Source organism: Neovison vison, chromosome 13 (genome assembly GCF_020171115.1).
Source record: "Neovison vison isolate M4711 chromosome 13, ASM_NN_V1, whole genome shotgun sequence".
NCBI classification, from domain to species: Eukaryota; Metazoa; Chordata; class Mammalia; order Carnivora; family Mustelidae; genus Neogale; species Neogale vison.
In genome coordinates, this window is record NC_058103.1 from 141,530,864 (window position 1) to 141,551,460 (window position 20,597).

The window sequence follows — 20,597 nt, forward strand, 5'->3', positions numbered from 1 at the left end:
TTGGATTCTGGAATCTAAACTGATGCCACTCCAAACAGGAAAAAAAAATTATATAACCTCATTTATAATGAAAGGAATCCAATTCCACACAACAGTCAGATGGCATTTTCCATTGGATTCGCAAAGAGAACAAGTGTCGGTGACCCGCTGGTGAGCTGGGGAGGCTATGGTAAAGCAGGCATTTTCAATCACCAGAGGTGGGAGTGTAACTTGGTACCTGCCTTTAGGGAGGGCAATTTGGTAACCTCTATAAAAACTAATGATGCTTACATGCATCTCTTTTTAGCAACGGCATGCCTAAAAGTGAGCCTCTAGATGTACATATGTGTGCAGATGCTGGTATAAGATGATCACTGTAGCACTGATTATACTAGCAAAAGATTGGAAAAACCTGTGATGCCCACCAATGACTTCTGCTCCCATAAATTATGGTCCAGACACTCTGAAGGAGAGCAAGGTGGTGTGCTTTGATGTGGAATAACTTCCAGAATTTAGCAAGGTACGATGTTTAAAACATGCTCCCTTATGTGTAAAAGTGGATATTTCTGGAAGAATACACACAGAAAACCCAGTGTAACAGACTGCCTCTGTGGAGGAGGGCTCACTCGTTCTTCCCTTTAAATCCTTTATACTCTTTGGATTTTTCTTTTTACTATGTGCATTGCTGTTTGAAAAAAAAAATTGAGACAATCTATGAAAAATGATGAAATGCCATCTGTGCCTTAAGACCACAGACCTCCTTCTTTTTCTCTATGGAACACTGTGATGGGATATACTTCTGCACTCTGTGTCCCCTGGAGGAGACCGGAACCCGGCTCCTGGACTGAATCTGGGGACATGCTCTTAGGACCATGCGATGGCCGTGTCTGGGAGGAGGGTCCTCCAACCTGTGCTGGTCTCGGCTCTGATTCTCTGTGCCATGCTTACTCTCTTGCCCGTCCAGTGTGCAGGTTTCTGCTCCCCACTGCCAGACAGCAATGCCCACAATGCTGATCTGCTGCTCCAGCCCTGGCAGGGATGCCCGCTGGACCACTGCCATCCTAGGGCTGACGTTCAGCACGTTTGGTGCCTAATTAAGCACCAATTCACAGGCTTCCTCTGCACCAGGCCTGTGGTCTGGGTGGCTAAATGGGCCAGGCAGCGGGCTGCTTTCCTGCCCGAGGGCCACCCTCTCCACGGGTCACAGCCTTCCCTATTGTTGTAATTGAATCAGAGCCATTCACTACCATCTGCAGACCAGAGTTTTCCCCTTCCTGCAGCCATATTCAACTGCCGGGGTGTCCTTCCCCTGGGCTGTTCGCTTCCCTTGCCAACAGTCAGCCAGGGCACTGGGCCACTCTTGCAGGCTGACAGAACCCAAAGCCCCCTGGAAGTAAGATTCAAAGGGTAGGCTTTCTCTGCCCCACACTGCCCCCTCCCTGCAATGCCCAGGCCCCATAAAGGTCCCAAAGTGTCAGGAATCTCCAGAGGACCCAGTGGTTAGAGGTTCCGCTGGCACAGGTGTGATGAATCAATGAATCTCTGAGTGGAAAGGGCGGACCATCTAGCCCAGCCATTATGGGTTGAATGACATTCCCTCAGAATTCACCTGTGGTGGTCAACCTACAGTACCTCAGAATGTGATCTTATTTAGAGATAAGGGTCTTTACAGAGATAAGCAAGTTAAAATGAGGCTGTTAAGGGGACCCTTGTTCCAACCCAATTTTATAAGCAGGGGGGATTTGGAGATACACAGGCACACAGAGAGAAGGATGGAGATGTCCTCCACCAGAGCAAGGCCTGGAGAAAGGTCCTCCACAAGAGAAAGAGGAAGGCCTGAGGGAGGGTCTTCCCTCTGTGCTCTGAGAAGGACTTCTAGCCTCCAGATCTGCAAGACAATAACTTTCTGTTGTCCATTTAGGCCACCTGGACTGTGGTCCTTTCCCACAGCAGCGCTGACAGACTCATACACTAATTCTGTAGGATGCAGAGTTCCCAAGTCATGGCCCAGCAAGGAGCATTCGCTGCTGCCTGAACAAGAGGCAACCAAGCTCAGTTCAGAGAACCTTATTTGTTAGGATGCTCTTCTCAGCACCCAGATGAAGTCAGAATCCTCGTAGATCCCTTCTCAACCTTGGTTCTACATCTGGAGCCTTGCAGTCCAAATCTGTGAGCCACTCAAGAGCAAAGGCCTTGTTTCATTGATTTTTGTGTTCCCCCAGGACAGGACTGGGGCCTTCTAGGTTATAGCAAATAAATATTTGTTAATTGAAGAAAGATTGCTCCCACGCTCCTTGGAGACCTCTCTCCACAAACCTTTCGACTTTCGAATTTCTCTGCCACTGTAGTCCCTCTCCAGCCTGGATCCCAAAACTTCTCCAGGTCAGATTTGACCAAGGTCATTGCTGACCTTGAGTCTCAAAACATTAAACATCCATCACTGTGATCTAAGATCATCTTATCCCTTTGAGAAACCACATGCCTGCTGCTGATTGGTACTGTTCATCACACATGTACAATTGTTTAGAACCTAAGCACAGAATCTTGCATTCGTCTGCATTAAATTTCTCCCTCTTAGATTACTCATTGTTTCAGTCTATCAAAAGAAGCCTGGATTCAACTCTGAGGCCCCAATTATTAGGAATCCCCCCAAAGTTGTGTCTTCTGCAAACTGACTAAGGAGACCATTGGTGCCTTCACTTAAGTTATTGGTAAAAATGGGGACAGTCGGCAGTACAGGAAGCTGGTGACGTGTTCTTAGAGACCTCCACAAAGTCAACCTTTAATTAGTCATTTGGGTATCTGTGGTCAACAGACAGTGGCCAGTCTGCCAAGGACATGAGAAGGGGCATGGCAGTAGACACAACTGAAACCCATACACATGGGTTCGAGTCCCCCTCCTCCTCATCTGAGTTACCTGGTCTCTGAGCCTGTTTCCTTGTGAGTAAAATGGGGATAAAAATGGTATCTATCTTACAAGGTTTCTCTAAGAAGAGACTTAACATTTGCTCCTTTTTACTCCCTGAAATGTCACAGTTCTCCATGCTGCTCAAGCAATATTTTGTCAAAGTATCTGACTTGAACCAAGATATGAAAATGACTACACCGATCCTGGGTCTGTCTACTACCCCCTCAGAAGAGCAGACTGGGGCAGTGTGCCCTGCTGCTTTCCCATGACATCTGGTCTTGATATTTGCTTCTTCATCTTCAGGTGTTCCTGAGCCATTGCACTGATAAACATTTTGAAACTCTGGCTTGGGGCTGACAACAAGCTCACTGGAGTCCATCCTTTCCCCATGTTAAGAAAACTGGGGTATGATTTGGGAAAGGTCAGGGCCAACTGCTCAGTGGTCTTAGTGCATGATATCGCCTGAGATATTAGTAGGTATTGGTTTTGTTGATAGTACAGGTTCTCAAGCTTATGCTGTACATCAGAATCATCTGTAGGGTTTGTGAAGATATAGATTTCTGGGCCTCAAACATGCAGTTTCTGATTCAGTAAACCGGGGTTGGGCCTGAGAATTTGTATTTATAACAAGTACCCAGGTGATGCTGATGTCGCTGGTCCAGGGACCATGTTGAGAACCACTTGTTTAGGGCAACGAAATGGGATTATACACAATGATACCAAAAACTTTGTCATGCTATCCAGGTAAAAGACAGCTCTCCTTTGCTGAGAAGACAGGTGAAGAAGAGGAACCAAGAGTCTCGTTCCCATTTGTTTTTTGTAGCCTCTACACTGCCTGCCCTTAACTTTTTGGTTCTTTTTACTTGAACCATAAAATGCAGTTTCTGTTTTTCTTTCTTTTTTGGGGAGGGAGGGGTGGACGGCGAGGGAGAGAGAGTATCTTAAGCAGCCTCCACACCCAGGGCGGAGCCTGACGAGGGGTTCCATCTCATTACCCTGAGATCATGATCTGAGCTGAAATCAAGAGCCAGAGGCGCCCCTTTCTATATTTTTCTTAATATTTCCATAAGTTCACATTCTGGCTTTGGCCTTCTGACATTATTCTTCTAGGATCCCTGTTATTACTTCCTGGTTATTGCCACAGGGGCAAATGGGTGGTGATCAGGAGCAAGAGAGGAGTCTGAATCTTGCTCACGAGCCATGCAACCTTGTGCAAGTTTCTTACCACCTGAGGCTCACTTTGCTGTCTTCAGCATAGAATGCTGGTTCTAGTTCTCTCATCACATGACATAATACTTAGCATGGTGTCTCGTATAGCTGTGTTAGGGATGGTTATCTGTGACCCTCCTCTATTCTCCTACATGTCCTTCTTCAATCTGAGGTCACTAGGGACCCCCTGACCAGTCACCAGAGGCTCTCTGAGTATCAGGCACTATGCAGGAGAGAGGAATGCAGCACAAAGTGGCAGTATCCTAGCCTCAAGGCAGTGACGACTTGAACAATTAATAATAAGAAGTAGGTTAATAACCGCAAATGTGTAGGAGGAGACTGTTTAGCCAGGAGAATGGAAACTGTGTTCATGTGGTCCTTTCACATGAAGCCTGGCTCTACCACGTGCCAGCTTATAGTACTAGACGGACTTAATATGACCAGCACTGGGCTCTAAAGTGATTTATGTAAATGATTTCATTTGGTCCTCATGACAAGCCCTCTTGCTGTTAATAGAGCATCTCATGGTTTTTTTCCCCCCATGAATGGATGGACTGGGGACACTAAACCAGTCTAAGGAGCACAATGACTTGTATGTGGACACGTTTGGGCATGTCAAGCCACCCAGCTGCATTCAGAGTGAGTGGACACACAGCTGCTATCTGAGGATGGCTGCTTTCCTTTGGAAAGATGGCTTGGCTGTGAAGGAGCAGTCAAGCAAATGAGGGAGGCGAAGGCGAAGGCAACGTCAAGGGGCGAACAACACTGAGAGCCTCAATGGGAGGTTCCACAAGACTATGTCAAGCCTCAGATGCCAGAGGGTGTTTGATGGGACCCTGAGGTGTTCTGACCTTTCAGCTTGTTCTGCCTGGTGGGAACACTGTCCCAGACTCAGAAGAACCGCCGTGCACCCAGGGAGACCTGATACACCACTGTGTGGTCTCCTCACACCACTTCTCTGGTGTGACAGCACCTGCCCCACGGAGCTGATGGGGGCCCCAAATCCAGAACTGGCTGGGTTTGAATTTGCTGCCTCTGGTGTCCTGGCTAGAGTGAGGTGCTGTGCTTCAGTTCCTGGTTGTGCCCCTTCCTGGCTCGGTGGCTTCCTACTCATCACCCAACTCATCTGGGCGTCAATTTCCTCCTTGGCAGAATGAACCTTTTAAGATGCCTCAAAGATGATTCCCATTTGACATTCCCACCAGCAGGCACAAGGGTTCCAATTTCCTCACATCCTCACCGACGCGTGTGATTTCCCATGTTTTGATAGCGTCCATCCCAGCGGGTGGGAAGTAGTAACTCACTGTGGTTTTGATTTACAATTTCCCAATGATGAGTGATGTTGAGCATCTTTTCATGTACTTATTGGCCATCTGTATATCTTCTCTGGAGAAAAAAAGTCCATCCAAGTCCTCTGCCCATGTAAAAATTAGGTTGTTTGATTATTTATGGTGTTGTTGAGTTGTACTCAACATATACTCCGGATATTAATCCCTTATCAGATACATGATTTGCAACTATTTCCCCCCATTCTATGGGTAGGTCCCCACCCCCTGCCATACTAGATTGGCTTTTTGGTGCATGAAAAGTTTTAGTTTAATGAAGTCCCTTTTATCTCCTTTTTTCTTTCATTTCCTGTGTTTTTGGTGTGATACTTAAGAAACCATTGCAAGACCCAAGATCATAAAGATTTTCTGCTACATTTTCCTCTAACAGCCAATTACTTCTAATCGAATGGCGCACTTGAAAGTGGTCAAGATGGGTTACTACCAAATCACAAGTTGGCAAAGATGTGTTGAAATGGAATAGCAGGTGTGGGGGAAAATGTGGAGAAACTGAATCCCCTGTGTGCTGCTAGTGGATCGCAACATGGTGCAGACACCATGGAAGACGGGATGGATGTTCTTCAAAAAATTAAAAACAGAGTGACTGTATGATCCAGCCATGGAAAGCAGAGTCTCGAAGAGCTATCTGCTCACACGTGTTGACAGCAGCACTATTCACAACAGTCAAGAGGTGAAAGCAACCCAAACGTCCAGCTATGGACGGATGGACAAACAAAATCTGGCACACACATACAAGAGAATATTATCCAGTCTTCGAAAGAAAGGCCGTTCTGACACAGGCTATGGCACAGATAGACCTTGAGGACGACACGTTAAGTGGAATCTGTCAGTCACAGAAAGGCAAATGCAGTAGCAATCTCCTTGAATGAGGTATCTAAAGTAGCCAAATTCATGGAAACTGAAGTAGAAAGGTTACTGTATCAGGGGATGGAGGGAGGGAGGGTTGGGGAACAGAGGACTTGTTATTTAATGGGTATAGAGTTTCAGATGTGCAAGATGAAGTTCTGGAGATTTGTTTCACAACACTGGGTATATACTTAACTACTGAGCTGCACAGTTAACAATGGTTAAAGTAGTAAATTTTATGTTGTGTCTATTTTACTGCAATAAAAATGTTTATCTCCTCCACTTCATAAAGAGATGGTTTATTGAACAATAGATTTTTAAGTATGGAAACAAGATTATTCTGTAAACTACAGTCTACATTGGAACTCTGAGGTGAAGACATCCTGACAGGTGAATCTAACTTTTGTCCACTCTTCTACTACAGAATCCTTTATCCAGTTGAGCCTAAATATACCCTCCACTCTGTGGTTTCACCCTCCAGTCCTACTTCTACCTCTGAAGTCTATAGGGCAAGTCCAATCCCTTGGTAGGTGGTTGGTGGCCGTAGGGATGACTGACTGTGTGTCCCCCTTGGCCAGATCAGACCACACATTCAGCTGTAGGCAAGAGACAGAGAAAAGTGAGGGACAGAGAAAAGTGAGAGACAGAGAAAAGCAGGGCTCATGGAGGTAATGAACCTGTTTCACCACTTGAGTAATGGAAGTGGGCTTTGAACCCAGGTGTCCCTAACTCCAAAGCCTATGGTTCTCATGCTAGACCAGACTGCCTCTGGGCCAGTTTCCTCTTCAACCTTCTTTTCTACGAAGCCTCAGTCTTTTCTCCTGTGGCTTTGTTCTGCCTCCCCCATCCCTTCAGCCCATTCTTCCTCTTGAGGCAAACCACAGGGTAAGTTCCCGCCTCATCTGGGCAAGCTCTCACTCTCGCTACAGACACTGCCCACCATTCCTGTAATGTCTGACAGGACCCGCACCCTGCAGAGGGAGAGGGCCATTGGCAGAAATCCATTCCGAGGCCCCTGAAGCCCTCTTCCCTGCCAGCTCTTCCCCTTGCTAAAAGCAGAAACCAGCCCCGTTCTCTCCTGCAATATTTCCTCCCGGGACTTCCTGCAAGGGAAGATGTTGCCATCCCAGGATTAACAGCCTGTTTGTTTAAAGGGCTTATTACTGGTGCTTAATGCTATTTTGACAGATGAAAGTGAGTCAATTATAGCTGGAAATAGCTCTGGCTGTAAATGTTTCTTATAGGTAGTAGCCCATTCCCTGTCTGAGGGACTACTTCTTTTTACCATGAGCAAGTCCTTCCCCTTCTCGCATCTCCTATGACCCCCAAACCTTTCCCTTTTCCAGGCAGAGACAACATATAAGGCATGGACCTAGACTCCATGAGATGGGGGGTTGCTGAGACACGGAGGAGGTAGATGTTCAAGGAAGACCTCACAGGTTTACCTCCAGGATAAGGAATGTGGCCCCAGTGAGCCCTCTGTCCATCAGGTGTCACTCTGCTCTGTCAGCCACAAGCGTCGCCACCTCTTCCTGAATGTTTCCCTCGGGTTTTTTTTGGGGGGGGGGCGGTAATGGGTTTCCGTGCTGGCAACACAGCCTAATCAGATCAGGGCTGGTCACAGGCTTGGGGGTCTCGGGAGTCACCTTTGTGAGGACAGCAAGAATCTATGTGGGTTGGACAGAGAGCTTTCTGGGGGCCACACTGAGTTATGCTTGGGCCCCGCGAAAGAGCATTTCAATGTCAGCATGGGTCTGTATGATGCGCTCGCTTGTGCCACTGGAGCAGGATGGTGAAGTGCCACGTGTTTGGGTGAGGTGGGTACAGGGCTTGATTCCCAAGCTGCAAGCTCAGGAGTGTGGACGGGCGTATTTGTAACAGGCATCTCAAACTTAGTATGTCCAAACTTAATACCCCCAAACATGCCTGGGCTCTCCTCTCACAGAAGATGGCACCACATTCCACCCATACTCTCAACCTCTAATCCTTTTTTTGAAATATTTTTTAAAGATCTTATTTATTTATTTGATAGAGAGAGATCACAAGTAGGCAGGGAGTCAGGCAGAGAGAGAGGGGCGAGCGGCTCCTGAGCAGAGAGCCCCACACGGGGCTCGATCCCAAGATCCTAAAACCATGACCTGAGCCGAAGGCAGAGGTTTAACCCACTGAACCACCCAGGCACCCCTCAAACTCTAATCCTAACAGCCATTCTGGATTCTTCTCTTTCTCTCCCTCCTCGAGATCCTCAAATAGAATCCTCAAATAGAACCACCAACAAATCCTGCTGCCTCTACGCCAAAGTTTCCAGCTAATCTGAGCGACCTGTTGCCTATCTGCTACCACGACCCCAGTCTTAGCCACAAGCAGTCCTGACGCAGACCATTGCAGGAGCTTCCAGCCCATTTTCCTCTTTCCATCCTTGCCCCTCATGGTTTACTCCCTACGCAGCCCCGATGGGAGGACCGTTCTCAACCCAGCTCTCCGGGCGGGCACTACGGATTGGTCAAACCGGACATGACAGAAGAAACCCATTTACCAGCCCCAGCTCCTTTCTCCAGGATGCAAATGCATCTGGGCGGGGAATATCGCCCACCAAGCCCTTCCCAGGCTCCGCGCCGACGCCCTGCCCAGGCTCCGCGCCGACCCCTCGCCCACCCCTGTCCACCCCGTGGAGAGGCCGCTCACCCGCGGACGGCGTGCAGCAGGCGCAGAGAGGGGTACGCAGTACGCACGTTGACGCGGTGCTTCAGGATGAGCTCGTTGACCCACTCAACGCGCTCCTTGCCGCCCCTGGCCATGAAGGCGGGAATCCACAGGATGCTGCCGTTGAGACTGTGCAGCCGCTGGAGCAGCTTCTCCCGCCACGTGGCGTTGACCAAGTCCTCAAAGGCCCGTTGGATGACGGAGGGGTTCATGGTCACCAGGTCGGTCTTGAGCCCCACGTCCCGCGCGTACTCCTGCACCGGGGCCAGGTTGCACCTGCCAGAGAGAAAGCCGTCACGGTCCTTTTGGGAAAGATGAGACGCTGCTGCCCACAGTTCATTTCATCCACCCTTTACCTCCTGTCCCCTCCTCCTCCTCATCTTCCAGCACGGTCCCTCCCCTCCCGCCCCATCAACCCTGCCCCCCCATATTTACTAGGCTCTTATCACATACACGCTGGCCCCTGGGGCTGTACAATGTGTGCCTTCTGGAGTTCCGGATCTAGTGGAGCAGGAAGGGGGCGAGTAAGCCAGCCCTCAGCCCACAAGACGGCCATGCTGCAAGCAGGTGCGACCTGGCCATGATAGGTAACAGCGAGGGCTCTGAAGGCACAATCCCAGGTTCAGAATTCACTCTGCTACTTTCTACTTGTGTGATTCTAGGCAAACTCCTGAACCTCTCTGAGCTTCCCAAGAGCTTCCCTACAGCTAAGGAATATGCACAGTGGTGTCTTCAGCTGTGATGGAGATCCCAAGAGCACCCCCCCCCAGGGATTAAAGGAGTCAGCACATACCCAGTACTCAGAACACTGCTGGACCACTAAGATCTCTTTGTGATCCAGTCTCACGTTACTATGGGAAGGAGGAGCATTAGATGGTATTCTCAGAGGCGGTGACCACTGAGGGACATCTGGACGGATGGAGGAGAACTAATCCCTTTGTGGATGAGGCAATTAGAAGAGTGTTTCTCTAGCTTGTCAGAGCAGAGCAATCACCTCAGGAGGTAGTTAAAAATACAGATTCACCGGGTCTCTCGCCTGGGGACCCAGATTCAGCAGGTGAGCAGAGGAACTGGTAGTTATTTTTATAAGCCCGTCAGGTGATTCTTACGACCAGGCAGTTTAGGGAACATTGTGTTTTGCCATTAGAGGCACAAGAAATGTATCTAAGGGTGTAGAGGTGCAAAACAGTATGGGGATTTAGGGGGAGGCAAATAATTCGCTCTGCCTGGGACATATTGTGTGGAGGAGACAAAGCTGGAGAGGTAAACAGAGTGTATATGTTGGGCATGTGGTTCCAAGAAGATTTCTTGAGCAGGAGAGTAACATGACAAATTTGCATTTTAGGCAACAGGTAGGCAATAAGACGAAATTGTAGTACCGTATTGGATTGGATAGAATTGGGTCTGGGAGTACAAACGAAAAAGGCCATTGCTGTCTTGTGCTGAACTGGCCAGGGACCCTGGGTGGGCAACCTCTGATATCTCACCAGGGGCCTCCTTTGTGGGGGACCTTCCCACCTTCATGGGTCTAGCGTGGGTGTGCATACTGGGACTTCTGGCCTATGCTGCAGGCCAATGGGCCTGGGCTGGCCACAGGGGAGGCCTGGCTGCTTACTGCACAGAGGATCTGATGGTGGAAGAGCCCTTTGACCAGTGGAATTAAGTCTGAGGAACTAGAGTAAGTGTTTGTAGAACAGAGGCTGCAGATATGAAGACCAGGGCCATAAGTCATTGCCGAACGATGAGACCCAGAGAGACACCACTCACCCTCCTTGCAAGCCAGGACTTTTCTTCCTTCAACATTTGAGGAGGAAAAGTAGGATGATCAGAAAGAAAATGAACATCCTTGTGTCCCTGGCGTGTGCCAGCCCCCGGTCTTTTAACTCGGGTCAGCTCATTTTATTCTGACTCCGTGTTAATCACCCTCATTTTACAGATGAGGAGCCCAAGGCCAGAAAGTGCAATGTAATTTGCCCAGAGCGAGTAAGAGAAACCCCAGGATTCCGTCTCTGATGTGTCTGACTCCGAGGCCTGTTTGGTGCTCAGACTAGACCCCCTGAAATACCCACCATCCTCATTTGCACCTGGCCTTGCTATCTGTGACTGTGACCACAAACTGCAGGGTGTAGAACTGGTTTGGGACACCTTCAGGGGCCCTTGCCTCGAACCTCAGAGGAATGGAGTGCCATTATCCCTATTGTCCTGAACCCCGCTGAGCCAGGTTTCCAAGATCTTCCTGAGAATCTGGGGTCTCCCCTGGGCCAACCTCCAGGTCCTGAGAGCAGGGGGAAGGGAAGTGGATTCAATGCAGTTCACATCCGCTGAGTCTACCACGGGCCAGTGGGGGCTGCCCCCAACAGACTTCCAGGTTGGTCAAGGGACGGAAAATGGGCGCGTGCATGCTCAGCTACAGTACTGGTCAGTTGGGGTGTCGTCCAAGTGCCCTGCTGGAGATTCTGGGGAGCTCTGGGACTGCGAGCAGCCCGTGGCGGGCTCCCTACCTCATTCAACCTGGGACCCAGCTCATGGCAGGTGTTCCAGGCAGGGGAGGGCTGTGAGGGCCAGGCTAGGCCCGTGACCATGTTTCAGGGCCACTCCTTGAGTGAGGATGATGGAGGGAGCTCTGCCTTGCTGTACCCCTCCTTCACAGGGCAGTTTTCCTTATGGGTGTGGTCGGGGGGATCAGGAGGGGAATAAGCTTGCTCTAACAGCAGGCCAACTCTCCCAAAGAAAATTCTAGAGGGATTGTTGGTGGGCTGCAGTGCTTTGATGGGCATGACTCTGGGCTGGAAAGGAGTCTGTTCCTTCCAGAAACAGGCATGTCGATAGATCCAGGGGGAGAGGCAATCTGCTGGAGAGAGCAGCAGCTCATGCTTGGCTCTGAGCCATACTGCCTGGGCCCACAGCTTGAGCCTGGCCGCCCAAGCATGCTATGGACCTGTGGCTCTCTGTACCTCAGTTTCCTTCCTGCAAAAGCCAGCCCCAAATGGAACATTCCTTTTTTTTTTTTTTTATTCTTATTTCTTTTTTTTTTTTTCCCAATTTATTTATTTTCAGAAAAACAGTATTCATTATTTTTTCACCACACCCAGTGCTCCATGCAAGCTGTGCCCTCTATAATACCCACCACCTGGTACCCCAACCTCCCACCCCCCCGCCACTTCAAACCCCCAAATGGAACATTCCTGATAGGGTTGTTGTGAGAATTGCATAAGTCAATGGACATGAAGTGCCTAGAATTACCCTCGGTGCATGCTAAGTGCCCAATGACTGTGACAATGAGAGGGATGATTTGTCTGTGAGGGGGCATTCATCCATTAGGTTCTCTCTATTGAAGGTGAGTTTGTGTGTCTGTGTGGTCTGAGTGTGTGTGTGTGTGTGTATGTGTGAGAGAGAGAGAGAGAGGGAGAGCATGCAATGAAGTTTTGATTCCCAAACATCTGGGAATTTATTCTGTACTAAATGACCCCAAGTTAGGAAGTCCCCTCTGCCTGCCACTGCAGCCTCATGGGGACACTGCAGGGACCAGCACTCCTGTCCGGCCCCAATTCCCAACAGCTCTTGAGGTGGGCAGCCCGTGCTCAGTCAAGCCCTAGCCTCCGCCATCCATGAATCTAGTCTCTTGTTTCCATGCCTTTCCTCCTGCTGCTTCCTCCTGCTCAACTTTTTCATTTGCTAACGTCTGCTTCTTCCAGAAGCCAGACCTGAACGCCCCTCAGGAACGCAGAACGTTTTGCAAGCTCATTGCATTTTGCATGCAGGCCTGTTCAGTGTGGAACATTCTGAGAGGCAGAAGGTCTTGGGGTCTCCCAGGCAGGGGAGGGGATTACCACAGAGCAAGGCAAAGTGATGGAAGACTTTGGTTGACAGAGACCGAGAACATCCCTTCAGGACCCTCCTGGTGTCTGTTATCCCACAGAGCCTGGAGCCCGAGCTCAGAGTCCCCTGACTGTGCCAGGCTCAGGCTTGGACTGGTGTCCAGAGATGGACAGGAGCAGCTTGCTTTGGGGGAGCTCATGGTCAGCATGGGGTGGGTGAAGTGGAGACACAGGGCTCCTGGAGAGTTCTCATTCAGAGAAGCAAATGCTACAGGAGAGGTGGTGTGGAATTGTGGGGTGGCCTCCCTCCCCGCACCTCAGGAGAAGGCAGGGCAGGGAATGAACTCTCATTGTGCCCTACTGTGGGCGACACCGTCTAGACACACACATGCCAACTCAGGCTGTGGCCATAGCATGCTCCGCATTTCCTCTCGGTGGGGGCTGTGGTCTATAGGATCCCCCAGAGGGAAAGAGGGTGGTCCCCCTAAGGAAGAAGAGCCCAGGGGGCCCCTGACTAGCCAGGGCTGCCGCCTGGCATCATGCGGGTTCTGTATACTGTGCGCCTTTGTAATTTTGTCCTGAATTGCCAGGGCAGGGTTGGGTCGACCATGCAAATCTCACCGCTGAAGCTTGTGGCAAAGGAAGAAACTTGGCTTATGCGTGTGACCCCAAGTCAGGAAGGCCTGGTACCCCCTACTCACACTCTGCCCACACCTTTAAACCCCACCACCCAACCCTCACCCTTGCCCTGGCTCCCATCAGACACCTGCCCTGCTTCCTTACACCTTGCATTCCCCCTCCGTCCCTAAGTCTGTAGACAGGAGGGCTTTGAGAATGGGGGCCAAGTCCCGGGCTACACCAGGCACAGGCATAATCTGGCAAAGGCTACCAAGCTAATCCAAGTTTGGCTGCGAGGTGGCCGGGGTGCTTCTGTCACAGCAGATGCAGGAGTTGACACAGCATCTAATCCCACGGCCTGAGGTCGTTCCCCAAAGCCCCAGGACAAGGCTCTCTTTGCATCAGGACAGCCCCAGAGGAAACGTGAGATGCGGTATGCCCTTCTGCCAGGGCTGGGGCACTGTTTGGGACGAAACCCGAGGCTCTGTGTGCCCTACTTCTGACCAGGGGACAGCAAAGCCTTGTTCCCAGTCCATCTGGGTTGGGGGTCAGGTATCAGGGCCATGGGTAACTGAGTCCAGTTGGGTCCCAGGAGACGAAACAATAAGAGCTGACATTTCAGGGAGAATGATGGTCAAGTCCAAGTTTCTCTGCCATCCCCTCACTTCCCAGATTTTGACTACAGGATAATAGTCACTAGCAGAGCACCGCCTTCAAGAACACTTGTACAAGGTTTGCAAACTTGAACGGACAACTGGCTGGCCTAGGCTTTATCTGGGGGTCGGCAGACTTTTTCCATAAAGGGCTAGGTACTATTTTCAGATTGGCATATGCTCTCTCTGTTGCTACACTTCAACTCTGCCCAACTAATTTAGCCATTGAGGATACGAAAATGAATGGACATGACTGTGTTCCAGTAAAACCTTATTGATAAAAACAAGCTGTTGGCCATAGTCTGCCTACCTCTGTGCCAGGTTAGGGATTCTCAACCTTGATGGTACACCAGACCATTTGGGTTTCCTCGGCTACATCCTGCTGACCCCTCAGACTGACCTAATCAGTCTGGGGTGCACTCTGGACACTGGGGCTTTTAAAGGCACCTCAAGAAATTCTAATGCACAAAGGTGAGAACAGGGACTAACCCAAGCATAGTCTCTCGTTTCAACCTCTTGGGACAGCTGCTGTGCACCACTTAAACCTGCCTGTCGCTTCGGGACCGGAACCCCTGCTGTGATTACCTGATGACAAAGCTGTGCGTGTCGATCTCCTGCCCGCAGCCGCTGTTCAGCAAGACCCCCGAGTTGCCCACAATGGCACAAGTCCGGAAGTGTTTGTTCTTCAGGGGAGAGGTTCTGGGGAGGAGATCGTAGAGGTTCTGGGACACGTTCATCGTGCTGTCACGGTCAAAGATGTAATGAATGATGTCTCCGGGCTTCAGGGTCCCCTTGAGGACAGAGATGTCCTTTTCAGCATCCAAAAACTTCAAGATTTGCTTCCTACAGGAACCAAACACACATGAGGAACAAGTTTCCCTGTGGCCAGCTGCCCTTTGTCAACCCAGCTTTTCCTGCCCTCTGTCCCCCCGTGGCCTGACGCAGCCAGCACACAGGCGAAGCTGAGTTCGGGTGCCCTCTGAGAATGCGTTCTAGGTGGGGAGTATCAGAAATGGCCCAGAGGCAACTATGGCGAGGGCCGGTCTGGTTTTTCTGGTTATGGCCTCTTCCTATGAGAGGTGGTAACTGCCCAGGGAGAGGACTCTATTAGGACATAGTAAGAGCTCATCACAGAAGGCCCGGGGAGGAAGGGTGTCCCACCATTCTGGTTTGCCCAGGCATGGGTGGTTCAGTGGTAGAATTCTCGCCTGCCATTCTGGTTTGCCCAGGACAGCCTTCTTTTAGCATTGAAAATCCAGTGTCCCAGGGAACGCTTGTTTTGGACACTTCCAGTATCCCCAGATATCACACTCCCTCTCAGTGGGATTCGGGGCCAGCATCCGACAGGGGGTCCTGAGCCAGGATTAGGAAGCCAGGATGACACATGTCCCTCACTCCTCAGCGGTCCGTTTTCTTCCACAAAAATCTTCTCTAGGAGAGGGGATATCCCATGGGTGAATGGGAGTGTAGATACTGTGAGGTGTGTCAACTCCTCTACCTTTGAGAGACTGAGAACGTGGCCTGCCATTCCTGAGTCGGTCCATTCCGTGGACTGTGCTGTTCTGCCCCCCACTGCTATCTAGTTCGAGTTTATAAAAATTGATCCTCCTCTGGTCCCTCAGAGAAATTCCTTCATGCTGTTTCAGAACAAGGGTGAGCAAAGGACAGCTCCCTAGTCTCCAGGGTGACTTTGATTTCGGGGGAATGTTCTAGAATCATCTAGCAAAGTACACAGCTGGAATGGGGTGTGGTGAGAAAAAGGATAGGTGTCTTCTCAGAATCGCCTGGGGACATCTACTTAAACCACCCAGACATAGCTGGGGGAGTCTAGCTGGGGTGGAGGTGTTTACTGTCTGAATCTCCTAAAACATCTTTAGAAGTGATTTAAGTCAAGAGAAAGAAATTTGGTCCCCACAGTAGCCCTACATGAACTTCATTTCCTGCTGTAAGCCCCTTTCGAACATAGATACAATGATGCCAATCTTCTTTTCCGCAGAGCCCTGGCAGGACAAAACTTCTTCCTGCACTTTGCAAATGTGCGAATTTGCAAGAGAGTTGCCCCACTGTGCAAATGGTAACACGGATGCCTGAGAGCCTGTAGGACTGGAGATGTTGGCCACCAGCTGCGTGTCCCAGCAGCACGCCCCTTCAAGCCCCCAGGGAACTATAAAGAATTCGGCAGTTTGGGGCTCACACCTGAGAAATCCTGCCTTTGAGAGTGGCTCAGGCTCTGCGTGCTTCCTAACGCTCACCAGGGAACTTTAACATGTGGCTGGATTTGGGAGCCTCTGGGGTAGCCAATGGGTGGCTAGAATGCTTGGCAGGGCACACAGGAAGGAAGTTCTTCTTCCACTAGTCTTATTAATGACCTGGATCTCTTGCCATCACGCAGGGGAGACACTCCGGGCTGAATAATTTGTATCTCTTGATGGGAAAAGAGGCATTATATTTATTTACTGCCCTATACCAAGGATTCTACAACTTGACAAACTGATACAGTATGGAGATTGCTAAAACCTCTGCAATCACTTACCCCAAAGTATTTAAAAGTAAAGAGAGTCCCTAGAAAGTCCATAAATAAACACCTCTATGAGTGAATTGATTTATACCTAATTATGAGAAATTACTATCAATTATTAAACACCATTCCGAATCACTCACAGCATCTTTTATTAATAATAATTTGGGTGATTAATTGAAGGGAGTTGGAGGAAATTCCTTTTCCCCCTGGGTGAAGGCACATTGTTCCTGCCAGTGTGGCTGTGTTTGTAGGCTGCCATGGTCTGGTCGCCTCTGAAAGTGTGTGTGTGTGTGTGTGTGTGTGTGTATGTGTGTGTTAAGTGTCCATCAAGGCCAGGGGCGTGCAGGTGGGCTTGTGCTGGTGGGAGGATTTCACTCCCAGATGGTGGGGTGGGGTGCTCCCCCCACCAGATGTATGTCTACTTCCTAACCCTCAGAACCTGTGATGTGGCTTTATTTGGAAATAGCACTTTTGAGGACGCAATGAAACTAAGGCTCTTGAGAAAGTCCTGGATTACCGGGTGGGCCCCAAAGCCAATGACACGTGTCCTTATAAGAGGCAGGAGAGGGAACCGCCCGGACACAGAAGAGATGGGGACAGGGATTGGAGCATGAGGCCACAGGGCTGAGGAAGGGCTGAAGCATCCCCCCTCCCCCCTGCACACCCCTTTCCCCACCACGCAGAGGGAGCACTTGGAACTTGGGCCCCAGAGCTGGAAGAGAATATGTTTCTGTGGTCCTAAGCCACCAAGTGGGTGGGAATTGGTTAAGAGCAACCCAACCCTGGGAGACTATTGTGCATGATCTCACGGACGGATCCACGAGTACTGCTGATCCAAGGGCGAGTGATAAAGGCCTGTAGCTGGTGCACCAGGGGGCCTCAGAAGGGGCACTGGTGAGGGTGGCAGAACGGTGCTGCCAGGAGTCGGTTCCTTCAGGTGGCTTCTCAGCTGCTGGGTCCCGGGTCTCATGTGTCTCTAGCTCCCACCCCCACTCCCCCTCATGTCCCCAGTGAAGCCTTGGACTAGGGGGTGGGGCATTTCCATTCTGACAGGGAGCCTCCCTGGAGGGGGCACCTCCCTGCTCCTTAGTCCAGGCGTTCTCCATCTGATCCAGGCTACCTCACCAACCTCCCCACCCACATTCCATACCTCCTACTTCGTGCCCCGGCAGCACAGGGAATGGACACCGGATGCCAGGCTGTGCGCAAGTGGCATGAAGCTTGGCATACCTGTCAATCTCCTGATTACCTTTCTAATCCCGCTGCTCCTTTTCTGGCTCTCCTGTTTCATCCCCTTGTTCTCTCCTCAGCGTGATCTCTGTATTTCCACTGATTCATGCAATGCAACACCACTTAATGTGTGTGTCACATGGCGCTGTCCTGTCTTAGATCTGTGTCTCCCCACTAGCATGTCTGCTTTATGTTAGCATCCCGGGCCCCCAGCACGATGCCAGGGTTCTACTGACCAAGCTTTGGTGGGTCAGTCATGGCTATGTCAATGTCAAGTACTCAAAATGTTGATGCTGTATCTCCTCCTTTACAGCTCTCCATCCCTGCCACCCAGCAGTGACTGCAGAGCTCTGAGACATCATCCTAGAAGCTCAGGACAAGAGCTCCTCTCTGGCTAAGCACACCTCTCCTCTTTATGTCAGCTCCTGGGTCACCCACAGACGGCGGCGCAAGTGCCAGAGAAAGACTCTTGCTTTGGATCGCCTGGGAGAAGCCACCTGTGGTCTCCACCACTCAGGCTCCTGCTGTTGCTGACCCGAGAGCCTCACTCCTTCCAGAACCCAGGATCTCAGCGGGGAGCTCCTGCCACCTCCCCAGCCCTAGTCGCTGCACACACGTGTTGGGCTGCTGGGGTTGTCTCAGGTTTTTATTTCCAATTGATTGCTTACGGATGAAATCTGCCTCAGCGGGAGGTAAACATTTTATTTCTATCCTGACTTCTTTAGATGATGGAAAGCGGCAATTTGCCGGCTTGTGCCGAAGAAGGCCAAGGCTCTCTCTTGTCCTATAGGTAATTACCACTACCTGATCCTCAGAGAGAGCGTCTGGTTGTGCCTCCATTTGGCCGAGGCTGGCTGGATGTTGTGTTTAATGCTTTCATTACTTCTGTCAACAACAGCTGGCGAGGAGGAGCCATTTATTACAACTTCAGCTCTGGAAGAAAAAAAAAAGGAAGAGGGTAGACATGATCTGTTAGCATGCCGATGACAAGTCTAATAGTTTTGTTTTTGCATGGGCTTGGATGTAAACTTCGGGAGAGCAAAATTGCAGTTATTACCTGAGAAGGGAAGGAAGTCTATTTATCTTCTAGAGGGCACAAATTCTCTCCCTCAGATATACAGTACATACAGTTTGGAGACGGGAAAGGCAGTCTCTCTCTCTCTCTCTCTCTCTCTTTCTCTCCATCCCCCACCCCAATGTCTCCTCCCAGTGAAACCTTGCTGTCAACCGTTGGAATAGTACTACACCTTCAAGTTACTTTTGCAAAACTCTGCAGTTGCATTAGCGGCTAGGGGGCATCAGATGGTCTACAAAACTTAATAAAGAGAAAACAAAAGCTCACGCCAGGGAAAAGCGAAGCAGCCTGTGGCTTTCCCCTCCTCCGTCTTATCGTATCACTGCCCTGTTCGTACTCTCCGATGACACCTCACACCGTGTTCCACAGTTCTCGGTGCTCGGTCTCCCTCTCCCATTGCCTGTAAGCAGGGGAGCTCCCTCATTCATTTCTTTTTTTGTCTAAAGGTCTAACATAGGAGGTGCTCAGTAAATGTTTGTTAAACTTGAATTTCACCTTGGGGGAGCCTGGATGGGTGAAGGAGTTGGTTGGCCCTGCATGTCCAGGGCAAATCACAATTCTGGCTGCACAGCCTCTCTCTACCTGACTCAGGAACACTAAGCATTTGGGACCCGCTTGAATCCTGAGGTTTGAAATCTATGCTAGTAGGTTTCTAAGAAACTAGGTTACAATTACATCTCTAAAGGCAGTGTAGTCACCAGCCTGCCTTTATCAGATGCGTACAGATGCATGTGGGTCGCGTCAGGTATTGCTTTTGTCTGTGCTGACAGCAGATTCTCCCACTTCCAGTGATAAGTGGATTTGGGATGCCAAATTTTGGAGCTCTAAAGAATTCAAACCAAACATCTATGTCCTCAGCATTTATCTGGAAACAGCCAAGTTAAAAGAGATGCAGTTCTTTTAATGAAGTCTGTAGCCGATGCTCTACTTTGCTTTTTGTAGGTAGAAAAGAAATTCAGTTGGGGGTGCAAATTATCTCTGCACATTCTCCCCACACATCTCCATTGCTCAATATTCCTGACTCCTCTGGCTGATATCTCCTGTTTTGGATTCAAACATATGTAACTTTTGCAGAGGACTAGAAGAGGAAACAGAAGACCCTTGGAAATTTTGTTGTTTTCATAAAAGGAAGCAGAAGGTGTCATGGAAAGATTTTACAAGCTGTGTGACTGTGGGTAAATCATTTTACTTCTTGGAGATTCAGTTTCCCCATTTATAGAAAAAGGAAGATATCCAGCATTAAGGACCTAGAATTCTGTAAGGACCACGAGGTCTCCTGCACCTATCCCTGACTGCCCTCTCATAAGGCTGCAGGAGGAGCTACTTGTGGTCAAAACCCTGTGGCACTGCCTCCTTCTGCACAGGCCACAGGTAGGAGCAGTGACACTTGGGACCACAGATCTAGCTATTACACCTCAAGATCCCAAACTTCACTGTAGCTTACATCAGACAGTATTTATGAAAGAAACACTTCTGTGCTTTCCAAACAGGACTTCCAAACGTGACTTATTTTCCAAACAGGCTAGCTGATGTTCTCATTGGTAATAAATGATCAGAACCTGGTATCTCATGGCTTAATGTGGATTCAGTCTTAAGGTGAAGCTTCCTAGAAACTGTGGCACATTGGTTGACCCCAGGCTCTCTCAGGCCAGAAGGATCTGCAGAGGTACCTATCCTGGGTGCTTGCCCAG

General features: G+C 49.8%; 1 protein-coding gene across 1 annotated transcript in view; it reads right to left on the reverse strand.

The window, feature by feature from the left end:
• ST8SIA2 (ST8 alpha-N-acetyl-neuraminide alpha-2,8-sialyltransferase 2) overlaps positions 1 to 20,597 on the reverse strand; it is a 59,312-nt gene that overhangs the window by 4,288 nt on the left and 34,427 nt on the right. Inside the window, exons 3-5 of the mRNA XM_044229836.1 lie at positions 18,636 to 18,764; positions 14,666 to 14,923; positions 8,974 to 9,267 (exon numbers count right to left, since the gene is read on the reverse strand). Of these exons, the coding sequence (XP_044085771.1) occupies positions 8,974 to 9,267; positions 14,666 to 14,923; positions 18,636 to 18,764 (681 nt within the window). The remainder of the gene's footprint in view (positions 1 to 8,973; positions 9,268 to 14,665; positions 14,924 to 18,635; positions 18,765 to 20,597) is intronic.